General features: G+C 38.3%; 1 protein-coding gene across 5 annotated transcripts in view; it reads right to left on the reverse strand.

Moving 5' to 3' along the window:
* The window catches only part of GAB1 (GRB2 associated binding protein 1), a 1,599,067-nt gene that overhangs the window by 238,262 nt on the left and 1,347,659 nt on the right, over positions 1–13,146 (reverse strand). For all 5 annotated transcript variants that reach the window (XM_044062261.1, XM_044062260.1, XM_044062262.1 and 2 more), the window contains one exon: positions 10,287–10,381. In XM_044062261.1, coding sequence (XP_043918196.1) covers positions 10,287–10,381 — 95 coding nt within the window. The remainder of the gene's footprint in view (positions 1–10,286; positions 10,382–13,146) is intronic.

A 13,146-nucleotide genomic window follows, 5' to 3' on the forward strand; every position in this document is an offset into this window, starting at 1 on the left:
GCAGAGAATTGGTAGTGCATTGTACCCGCTTTGAATCTGAGGTATCTTCTGCAATCTTGTCTGATAGAGACATGCAGGTATGCCTCTTTGAGGTTCAGAGTAACAAGCCAAGCCTTCTTGCCCAGCATGGGAAGAAGCTGCTGTAGTGTCAACATTTTAAATTTCGGAACATCCAGGTAAGTATTTAGAGTTGAAAGGTCTAGTATGGGTCTCCAGGCTTTGTCCTTTCTGGGGACCAGTTAGAGTCTTGAGTAAAATCCTTGTCCTTGTTCCTGCTCTGGTACGTTTTGAATAGCTCTCATGTCCATGAGGGCTGAAATTTGTTTTTGAGCCTCTGCCTATTGATTTTGTGGCAGGTTTGGCATTCCCTTTAGCCTTGGTAAAGTGTGAAAGTGGAACCTGTATCCTTGAGAAACAATATTCAGAACCCATTTGTCTTGGGTGATTGTTTGCCAATTTTGAGAAAAAAGTGCTAGTTTCTCCCCTAAGGGGGCTGCCAAAAGGGAAGTGCTTGGCATACGAAGGGGGAAGTCATTGGGACTGTTTCCTGTAAGGTTGAGACTTGTCCTCACCTCCTTTTGGGGTTGAGGTACCCCACTGTCATTGTCTGTAAGAGCCTTGGGGTTGAGATCTGCCTCTTGGGCGTCTGTATCTGCCTCTGTGGCCTGTCTGACACTGGAAAGGACCAATTCTTTGTAGGCCAATTTCTGCTAAATCGAGGTGGCTGTACCTGTAAGAAATCTTTGACTGTTTGCATAGATTTAGCTTTATCCTCCATTTTCTTTAACACCTCTTCTGCCTTAACACCAAACAAGGTATCATGCTATAAAGGAGTATCCAATAATTTTGCCTTAACATGGTCAGGTAAACTCTGTTCTTTTAACCAAGCATGTCTTCGAATCACAGAACCTGTAACTGTGGCTCTACAAGAGGCCTCTAAAGAATCAAAACCACATTGCAGATTATGTTTTCCCACCTGTTCAACTGCATGCAATAAATCCTGCATTTCTTTATAGTCAGGAGCTTCTGGGCTTGTTAAGCATTTTCAGCCACAACATAAGCTACGCTGGCAAAGATAACAACAATTATTAAATGCACTTATCAATACAAAGAAAAAAATACTGACAGAAAGGCATTGACCAAGATTGTAAGTGGAACACATAGCCAATGTGCGACAGTGACCAAGTAAATTATTGAGCAACATTTACTAGAATGTACACATGACTCATGCTCAACTCTACTATTTTGACTATAAATAATTCATTGTATACACACATACAGGTTCATAGGTTGGTACTAGGCTATCGGCCCTAGGGCCTATACAAGCCTAGTCATAACAATTCCCTGGATATTTCTTCCCACAATATTTACTTCCCTGTCTAGCAGGGCAACTGACGTGATCCCTGGGGTAAATTTCCTATCTCCCATCCAATCGACAAGGTTCCTTTTGAAGAGGGCCAAGGAGGCGCTCTGCTTGACAAGTATGGGCAGTCTATTCCAGACTATGGGGAGTCTCTGGGTCAGGAACCTATCCCTTCCAGCATGTTTTGTTTATTGTGTTGACAAGGTTTAGATCCCTGGAGCGTGTGGCTCTGAGGGATTGGGATTTCTTTAAGGGGAGCATGTCCAACAGCTCTGGGTTTGACATGGCCTTGTATGTTAAGCAGAAAATGCCTCTGAATAGACGATATGCCACAGAGTATAGCTGGTGTTTCTTTAGACGGTCAGCATGAGGCATCTGCTTTAGGCCTGTGATTCTTTTAGTGAGGTATTTCTGCGGCCTTTCCAGCTATTGCAGATGTCTTGTGAGGTACATACCAAACGGGGCGTTGTACTCTATAATGGATCTAATGAGAGATGAGTACAGTGGGACAATGACCTCCTTTTTTCTGGATGAAAAGCCCTTAGTGATGAGGTGTGCCACATAGAATGATTTCACACACATACACACACGCACATATATATAAACATGTATATATATATATATATATATATATATATATATATATATATATATATATATATACATAAACATACACACGTGTGTGTGTCTGTATGTATTAAAACACAAAGTACTTCTGATTTTCTTTTCTTAGTGTTCTTAATGCAAGGACTGCGGTGGTGGTGCTGCGGTAGCGTTGTCGCCTCACAGCTAGACGTTGTCCCATTCAATTCTCAGCTAGAGTGTCTTCTGTGTGGAGGCCTGCGTGAATGGGCATACCTTCGTTGAAGGTTGTGCGTCAGGGATGGCAACTCGGCATGTAAAAATCTACAATCATTAGCGGACCGGAGTTCTGCAGTGGCGACCCTTAACCGGGAAAAGCCGAAAGACACAAACAAGTGTTCTTAATGCAAGGGCACATAGTAAATGTATGATAAAGCAAATTCAGCTGTATATTATGGCTGCTCTCTGAAAATGCAAGAACTGACTCAAAGTCAGTGGGAATCTCTTACAATGGATCTGCATGTACCAGATATGCATACCCCTCTGGAAAGATGTCACACAAAGCATAAAAGACCTTTTTTATGAACAGTATCAGTGCACCTAGTTGATAGGGTTGCCACCTGACTCTCTTTCTGCAGTTCTGGCCTGTGTGTGTGTGTGTGTGTGTGTGTGGGGTGGGGGTGGGGGGGGGAGCTTGAACATTGTAAATGCATTTATACTTTACAAAAAAAAATATTTACTGACTTTTCTCTAAATGTCACAGAAATCTTTGCTACTACTCAAATTATCTTAACACAAACTATTATAAATAACATTTAAAGGTTAGAATTTCAATACTGTGTTGCTGCTTATGTAAATTTGTCAGAAGAGTTGACAACTGCCTTTAAACCCCTGACTGACCTAATTGCTTTGCTATGAAAGGGGAGTGTTATGTTCTCCTCCCCTCTGCAATAAAAATAGTGGAAACAGTTCCACAGCTTTCTATCTTTTATATATTAGCTGCTGTGTTCCTGACATTAGCAGGATTAATTACCCATCTAAGACTGACAGCAGTGTCTGATAGGGTAAACTACAGATTTAACTGTGTCTATAACATGTCATGTAGGTGGAGATGAATTTCTTTGCAAAGTATGTGAGAAGTTGAGTTTTAAAAAAAAAGTAGGTGGGCTTTCCCTTCCCTTGACTCCAATGCAAGGAAATAAAAGTTTTAAAAACTACAAGCAGGTTTCTGGTACATACACAATGCTGGAACCTTATTGTAGGGAGAAAGGAAACCTAACGATTGAGTTAAACTGTATGAGAGGGTGGAGTTTTCCTTTAAATCTTATTGTGGCTATTTTTGAAAAGTCCTGTGAAAAGGAGCTATATGGTTTATTATCCCCCCACTACCTACGAGATTTCAACCTTTCCAAGGATGAACAGAATTTGGTAACTAACCTCAGGAAAGATGGTAGTTTGAATATTATGAAACCAGATAAGGGTAGGGGGATAGTGATTGTGGATAAAATAGATTACATTTGTGACATCCACAATTTACTGCAAGATAATGAAATCATTTCTAGGAACAAAATTTTTGTTGCTTACAGAAAAAACATCTATTTTTAGATGACTCCCTATTACAAGGACTGATTGATTTGGACACACACAATTTTTTGTTTAAAAAAATCCATTTTTACTGAATGTTTTTGGTATTTCTAAGGTCCATAAAAATATCATTCCACCCCTTATCCTTTGATTATTGCGGCACAAAATTCAAAAACCTATCTGTTGGCGGCATTTGTTGACTGCTTGAGAAAGAACTCTGTGTGTCCAGTAAATTATATTTTAAAAGTTTCATGGGACTTCCTCACAAAAATGAAACAGTGCTATTACAGTGAATCCTGCAGTTTCTCTACGATAGATGTGGTTGATTTAGTCAGTTGTATTCTTCACGAAGTAAGGGTGGAATTGTTTCATACAGCAGTTATCGAGCTTACTACCCTGAAGAATAGTCTTGTCAGTTTTGTTATGTATATGTCAATGAGGTCATTTTTATGCAACAAATTTTTCACTTTTGATGGAGAAATTTTTCGCCAGGTTAACAGACCAGCAATGGGTGCCAATTGCGCACCCATTTATGCCAACCTAGTCCTTTACAGTTGGAAGAAGTTATTCGTCACCAACTCAGTTTATAAAAATCAGTGGCATTTGTACCTCTGTTACCTGGATGACATTTTTAGTCTATGGAAAGAGTCATCTGACCATAATTAGGCATATGGAACATACCTCACCACCACCACCTCATTTCTTAGGTTTACTCAGAAATCAATTACTCGGATGTCACTATTTTTAAGTATGATGCAAAATGAGTGCTTTGTTTCTAAAATCTTCAGAAAAGCTACTTTTTCCAGAAGCTACTTAAGACTACAATAGTTGTCACCCGAATCATGTTAAGAGAAACATTTTCAAAGGGCAGTTGGTTTGAACAAGAATGTGCTCTGACTTTGACATTTTCAGCAGTGAAGCTCACAACATAACACACATTTTTTAGACACAGGATATCCTCCTTATTTACTGAACGCTATTCGGGTCGAAATTCTATATGACAGGGGGAGTCAAATTTAAACCCCTATTAGGTTTGGATTGGGACAGTGGCATGTCCCCAGCTTTGGAAAACAGCCCTTTGAAAAGATCATCGTACATTAACAGCCTAGCGATAACATTTGGTCCACACAGTAGAGAGGTGAAAATATCAGTAGAAACTGGAACATTTTTAAGATAGATGAACACAAAAAATTTTAGGTAATGCCCTGGATTTGTATGTAAAACAAGTAGGAATTTAAAATACCTTTTTGAACATCCACTACACACAATTCCTATGAAACAACAAACTGGTACAAGATGATGCCGGGCTTGCAACCACTGTTACTATGTACTGGAGCAAAGGGAAATATCTCTAGGGACATCTTTGCACACTATTCCCCTGGCAGATAGGAAATGCACTATAAACAGGGTTGTTTATATAGCTATGTGCTCTGGGTGTTCACGTTTCTATGTAGGAAAAACAGAGAGAGTTTTGTACAAGGATTTACGAACATAATTAACCCATATCTAAGGGTAACAGTAATAATTCATTGTTTAAACATTCACAGATTTGCTCTATTTTTTTCTAAATTTAAGTTTGGGCTATTGGAAGTCGTTTAAGGATTTTCAGGAAGGGTCTTGGGAAACCAAGCTAGAACTTAGAGGGCTAGTATGGCAGATGAAACTAAATGCTTCTGAATAACCAGGGATAAATTAACACATCTCAATATCTGCAGTGCTCAAATGTACAGCAGCCCAACTTTAACCATTTAGTTATACCGTAATCCAACTATACTCCAGGAACATTTTAAAGAAAGTTTTTAAAGATTTATACAATTTTAAAGTATTTTTTTATTTTCCACCTCATTTTTAATTGAAACACATTGATTTTGTTATTTAAGCACTAAACTAAATCACATGATTACTTGACTGTTATACAAGAGACTTTAGTTCCTTCATTTAATGATTCTGAAGAAGTCCCAACATCAGGGACGAAAGCACTCAACAGTGTCAGATTTATTTATTATTTTACTGGTGCAGTGTGTTTTTTTTTTTAACTTGGATTGAATAAATGTGCTTCTACTTGTTATTTTGGCTTCCTGGTGGTTTGTTTTTAAATGTACTGCCGGTGAGATAACTGTTGGTAGAGAACACTACATCTGTGGTCTGGAGTATTCCGGCACCACCTGAGCCTTTTTTAGTTTTTCTGGATATTATTTGGCTGCATGGTCACACACTGGTGGAAATTTTTATTGGTACAGCTGTCACCAGAGACTGACAGATGAGTTCCAGGTGTTCATAAGCCTGAGAGGCAGGCACCAATAGCACCAGCATCAAGTAGACTAGTACAGAAGGGTCCAGAACCTGCAAACTGACTCCAAAGGCAGTAAGACGAGGTGCAGGAAGCTGTAACCAATGTTGGCTATTTTAACGCCAGGCTAAGACACTGAGAAGCATTCACAAAGCCAAGCCTTTAACACAGGTGTTCTGATCACAGGAAGAAGTCACCTAGTGTCAAAAGTTTGAGGATGGCATGGCACAAATGTAACTTTCAAGACCTGAGCAAATGCTGATGGTTGTGCTATAAATAAGGTTAAGACGACACACTGAATCGGACATCTGCTTCTGCACAGTTTAAAAAAAAACATTTATAGCTTTCTTTGCAGATTTTAGGGCATCAGTTGCTCTCCTTACAATGCTATTTGCAATGCTGGAAGGAACAGAATTTTTGGCTAGGAAGTAAGGATGTTGTGCCTAATGGACTTACCTGGTCAATACATCTTTGAAATATAATACTATAAAATACAATAAATAGAGCTGCAGAAGGGATCTGACTGTCAAAGTTACTCAGCTATGAAATAATTCTTGAAGGCCTTCTGGGGATGACAATGAAGTGCAGTATTAAACTCCCTGCAGACCACACAACTTCTGATGCCAATTAACAGATTGAGTACTTTTTTTTTTTAACCATATTTTGTTCCAGTTCCCTCAGTCGGCCTGTTTCTTCCTTATCATCAGGCCAAAGGTCAATCAGGAAAGGCCAACCATTTAGGTGGCCATTAGAGAGTGGTTAGTGTTTTTTCCTGCTTTTTGCCTCAACATCCCTATGCACATTAAGCTAGTGCAAGGGAAGAAGGCATGCAATGCGTTGACTGATGACTTTTTCACACTTCTACAAGGGATTCTGCCTTTCTACAGTCACGTTCACCAACCCTGAAAGCAGGGGTGGTGATTTCCCCAGTCGAAATCAGGAAGACTGCATCTGCCGGGAGTGCCCTCTAGTGTAAATATCCATCTCTATCCCCAAGAGAAGTGAATAAGCCTCACCTCTTCACTCCCCTTCTGGTTGCCTGCGTCACAATCAGGGCTCTATTCTTTTGGGTCACACAGCCAGGCAAACAGAGTAAGTAGTTAATGTGAGAGTCAGCATTTTTTTTTCTCTTTGCCACCATGGTAGTTGTTAACTGATGAAGCCACAAGATAGGAAGCGGTAAGATATTATAGCAATAACCCACGCCTGGGTGTGGGTAATGCGAGATTTACCCACGGTTGGCGTGGTTTGGTCCCGAGGGCGAAGCCCGAGGGACCAAACAAAGACAACCGTGGGTAAATCCCGCATTACCCACACCCAGAAGTGGGTTACTGCTATTATACTATGACATTATTTAAGAAAAGAAATAATTACTTTTCTTAAATAATGGCATTGTATAATGCCTCTTTGCTGCCCTTCCGCAGCTGTCTGGTATCATGGCAGTTCTGATGTACTGCGCATGCCTCGCAGTACATCAGAGCTGTGGCCAAAAGCAACGGAGAAAGCAAGATCTCCGTTGCTTTTACTGTTCGCTATGTTAAATGGGTTTAACATAGTGAGACAGCTTTAAAATAAGCAACGGAGATGGCGTTGCTTATTTTAAAGCTGTCTCGCTATGTTAAACCCATTTAACATAGCGAACAGTAAAAAAACGAAAATCTTGCTTTCTCCGTTGCTTTTAAACCTGTCTCGCTATGTTAAATGGGTTTAACATAGCGAGACAGCTTTAAAATAAGCAATGGAGATCCGTTGCTTATTTTAAAGCTGTCTCGCTATGTTAAACCCATTTAACATAGCAAGACAGGTTTAAAAAAAAAAGCAACGGAGAAAGCAAGATCTCCGTTGCTTTTTACACACTGTGTCGCTATGTTAAAGGAGTTTAACATAGCGAGACAGCTTTAAAAAAAGCAACGGAGATCTCCGTTACTTTTCGTAAACCTGTGTCGCTATGTTAAACTCTTTTAACATAGCGAGACAGTGTTTTAAAAGAGACTTATACTAATGGAAAATGTCCGGGCGACCGGACCTTTTTCCATTAGTATAAGTCGATTTACAACGTGCACGCTGGCCAATCAGCGTGCACGTTTTGGAATATTAATGAGGGGTCATGGTATAATAAAGTTTTGATGATGAGAAGAAACTGGAATAAGGACAATGGAACTCTGGACCCCCTCCCCTCCCCCCCCCCCAAAAAAAAGGAAGCCAAACTAATAGACTCTAACAGTATTATGTAAAAGAATGTTTTAACCAACACCAAGTGAAAAAATGCAGTCTGGGACTGTTAAGTATTCTGGAACAGCTAAACACTATGGGAATATTTGAAGGGTCTGCAGCCTGGGTAAACTGTTGCGCCAGCAGTTCCCAATACTAGGGTTCAAGTCTTACAGCTGTTTGATATCAGATCTGAGGATCTTGCATGTCATATGCCTTTTACCCTTTAAATAAGGATACTGGATAATGGACCTAAGACAACAGTTAAACCTATAAATAAAATATTATTTTACAGAAAAAAACATGACTGGCACAAATAAAGATGTAACCAAATGTTCCTCTTACAGCATGGGCAGCTCAAAGTAAGATTTCCCCCTCTTTTTTACAGAAACTATACACTTGCAGATCTACTAAGATGTGTCAAGGCTACTTTCAATGAAAATGGCTTCAATACAGTCAATACAATAACCAGAATGTCTGGCGAACTAACTCAAACAAGACACATCTTAGTAAAAGGGAAATCATCTTTCTTCAAAAGGTCCATTTCTGAGCATCAGCCATGTCAAATTCTTCATTATACAATCAAGGCTCATTACTATTCAAAAATAAGCATGCCAACTGGACAGTCCAACGTGCGTGCTCATTGTAAATCGAGCATATACCAATGCAAAAAAAGTCCGGCTGTTCAATTACTATTGAGTTGCTGGACTTTGTACTGATATATGCTTGCTATTTTTTAAGGCATACTTTACGAGGGCTAGAACAAAATATGAGTAAAAACAGAAATGTTCTACAAGACTCTAAATAGCTGACAAGTACGTTTACAGGCAATACCAAAGCCATACCTGTTAAATGTTAACAGATTTGAAGAACGTTCATGATTTTCCTCATATTTCTGCCCTATGCCTTGTAATATTTTTAAAATCCATAATGATTTCTCCTGTATTTTTGTTACTTTTGAGTAAAACAGCCTGAAAATAACCCAGCACAAGGGAGAAAACAAAAGAGAGAGAGTGCTACAGAAATGCTGCTGTCCCAGTTCTATTACTTGTACTGAAGTGATGTACTGTGCAACGGCGTGGATGTACATGCATACCAAATGCATGCGTAGTATATCATTTTGCAAGTCAGAGGGTAGAAGAACACTGTAGTGTCATTATACAATCACATTACTTTAGAAAGGTAGGCAGTTTCTATCCTAAATAATGGTATTGTATATCAGCAATAATCCAGTCCTGTGTGTGGGTATATCAGGATTTACCCACTGTAGGCTTTGGCCTCATGATCAAACTTTACAAACTATGGGCAAATCCTGATATACCCAGCCTAACATTTTGCCTCTTAGCAGAAGCCTGCCTCAAATCTCACATTCATTTTCTGACTTGACATTGTCAAAAGGCTTTTTAAAGTCTATGTAGGTCACATTCACTGCCCATTGAGAGTCTGATACTTTAGGTCAAGTCCAAATTCAAAAGAATTGTTGATTTCACCTTCCCACTGTGACTCCACATTGCTGTTATTTATGTATTGTAAACTTGCATGCAAAAGTCTTTACTTCAGTAAGGAACTAGAGGAGGACATCTATTTTCCCCATCACAGTGGTTAGGCAAACCAGTATATGGAGTTTCACATCTACCAGGAAATCACACTGTCCGAATATAACTCTTAAAAGGGACTTGTAATGGTTTCATCCTTTGTTTCTTTAGAATGTAAGGGGTAAATTCTATCTAGCTTCATTATAACTATCTTTGGTTTTATAATACATTTTTCATTTCCTTTCATTCTGTGATATGAACAAGGTTCTCCTTCCCAAACATTTTTGCTATCTGATACAATTATTTCTCCCACTTTCCAGTACTGTATTTTGTGAAAACTGAGCAAAACTAGCACATGTATTTTTATTGCTTTTCTCCAATTACAATGAATGTACTTCCTATGTCATTTTGTGTACTTCTTATAAATACCTAAAAAGTCTCTTCTGCTTGCTAATATAATCTGTTATTCTTGTTTTAGTCTTAACCTTTGCTTTTCTGAATATTTCCCTGCTTCTTTTGCTCTGTTTTCTGCTTCCTTCTATTTCCATCGCTCTTCTAACTTTATACGTTTAGCATAAACCAAAAACACCTGTTTGCCATTAAATAATTATACCACCAGATACACACTTCACAATTACTCGGTATTTTAAGCCTTCATCTGCATTACGTTAGCACCTAGGCCCAAGAACAATAATTCACATGCAGTAAAATTAAAACTTACCAGGTAGCTGCTAAAGCTGTCACCAAGTTCAAGAGAGCTACATCTGTCCATGGCAAATGTCCGTGGAATGTCATAGCAATCTTGGCTGCCAAAATCTTAAAAACAAAGAAAATATTTTAACAGAAATGCCTAAAAAATGCTATCTCATCTAGTTATAAGTATTATATATGTATACTATAAACTATAAAATGGAGCAACAAATTTAAAGTAAAAAGTGTTAGGAAAGTGTTTTAACTCTAGATAAACTATAGTTCTTTCATTTGCATGAATTCACCTCCAAAGTAGCTGGAGGCAGATTGCACATCTGTTCATCAGCATGCTGAATAATTCCCATGTTGAAAGAATGACTTACTTACAGATGTCACATTTGTTAGAGTACCAGCAGTTAACATGGCTTTTAGCATCTACATGACAATGCATTCATTTTGCCTATGTACTTATTTACTGGTTCAATGACCTACTCAAATTAAACATTTTGAACTGGCAATTTGTTTACAAAGCAACTGCTAGTAATTACCATACAGGACACACAGCTTCAATTAAATACATACAGACCACAAAATATGCAGATGGGACTCACTACAAAAAATATATGTATCGCAATTAAATTATACTACACACAGTGTATTTTTTTTTACCAGGAAGTTGAATCTGAATAAAAAAAGACAAAGATCATTTCCCATCAGGATAAGAAGGGTGCAGAAACTGACTCAATTAGTTAAGAAAATACAGTTAAAAAGAAGAATTGGTATTCCACTGAATTAGGTAATATAATGTTAGTATGCTAAAAGAGCCTACCTGCTCATATTATTAAAAATCTCATCACTCCTAAAAACTGACTAAGTAACACAACAGAAGAATAGTGGAACTCTAAGAAGGCAACCACTGCCTGTAGCATCTGAATAGGCAATGGATATGGAGTTGGGTGCAGAAAACACCTGACCAAATGGATATGTAGTCTCCAGAAATGATACAGAAAAAGAAAGATGGCACTTGTGTAGGTCCCAATTTAAGACCCTTATGTGGGGCAGCACAACCTCAAAGGTTGAAAACATGCCTCGGTTTCATCAGTTAGAGATAATTATACAACAAAGAGTCATCAGTATTCAAAAATGTACATGCTGACTGGGTCAGCCTTTTCATCATGCTCATTGTGAATCAAGCATATCCCAACAGAAATAAGTACATCCATTAAAGTACTATAGAGAACAATCGTACTTTCACTAACATACCTCTCTACAACTTTGCAGAACATCTCCTTTTTCCTCATATTTTTGCTCTGTCCCTTGTAAAAGTTCTGATTTTCTAGTACACCACCAAATGTTATAGTCACTCAATAATGCCAGACAAGTTTCACACTTCCTATTGTACAGAAAATGCCAAACCTCTTTTTCTATTAACTTGTACAGTGAATTAGAGTTAATATTTAAAAACTCTCCCTGACTCTGGCCCTTTCTCCACATAATTTTTGGCTTTGTCTAAATGTTTTAAGCAAAGATGCTGAGAGGTGCAATCCAAAGCAGAAACTACTGATGTCTCTTTTGCCTATCACTTAACTGTTATACTGTGCAAGTGTGCAGACACACAAGTAACATATGCACATGCAAGTACATCAATAAAATATGGAACAAACATGAAAGTGCTGGGAATAATGTGGTATCACCCCTACAGCTTGGGTACAGCTACTTCAGGACTTGCCATGAACACCTTTAGTAAATTAACATGTTGCACATAAATACATTTACATTAATAGGAAAGAAAAGACACCATAACATTTGCCATATTCATGCATTAAATATTACAGATTTTCTTTTTTAATAATTACTCACTCCAACATTACAAAGATTGTTCAGTTCCTGCCTTCTCTTAAATCTCCCTCCTCTTCCCGAACATTATAGGTTCATAGGTGTGTACTAGGCTAATGGCCCTGGAGCCTTTACAAGCCTAGCCCATAGGATTACCCTGCCATCGTGACACCTGACCTTAGTTTCCCGAGTAGAGCCACTGGAGTGATCCCCGGGGTGAATTTTTTTATTTCCCATCCACTCATCAAGATTTCTCCTGAAGAGGGCCAGTGAGGTGCTCTGTTTGACACGTAGTGCATGCATTGTTCACACAAATTCAGTTAATTTCTATGTTACTTCTTCCCTTTTCTAAAGATCTCACTTTTAGTTCTTTTACCGCCTTTACAATATTCAGTACATCAATTACAGTTGGTTTAGATTTTGATTTCATTTTCTAGTAATTGCTTGTTTGAAAGCCACCAGAATTTCTCTCTTTCTTTCTCACCTTAGGGCAAACACTCCTCCCTTATTTTCAGGCTGTAGACCTTTACTTATCTTGTAATTTTCATTCCCCATACCTCTCTCTTCCTTCTCAAGTTACTCATTCTTCTAAGTATAGACACTTAGTGTACACTTTATATTATTATACTATATCACACTGAATGTTTTTTGATTGTACAGTTTAATGTGTTTCATCTTTGTACCTGCATAGTGTACTATTTATCATCCTACTTTTAGTGATGTACAGTTTGAAGTATTATTATCCCAGCTATATTTGATGTAAAATGTACAGTGTTATGCTTTGTACCTGCGTAATTATACTTTATTAATCTGTGTTATATGTGGAGCTTTTGTCCAGCGTCTCCAGTCGGACTTTCCCAATAACTAAATGTAAAATAAACAAAATTAAACTTAAAAGGCATTACTATGTCTAGGCAATTCAGATCTAGTGTTCCAGCTCAAATGAATCATTGCCTTACTTACATACATTTGCTCACCTAGTACTTCTGACAGAGTACTCCATCGGGAATTTTTTTTAAAAATCTGCTTACTCATTGCAGTCCCAGCTCCTCTTT

This window comes from Protopterus annectens, chromosome 2.part1 (genome assembly GCF_019279795.1).
Source record: "Protopterus annectens isolate FY-2018-M chromosome 2.part1, PAN1.0, whole genome shotgun sequence".
Taxonomy (NCBI): domain Eukaryota; kingdom Metazoa; phylum Chordata; order Ceratodontiformes; family Protopteridae; genus Protopterus; species Protopterus annectens.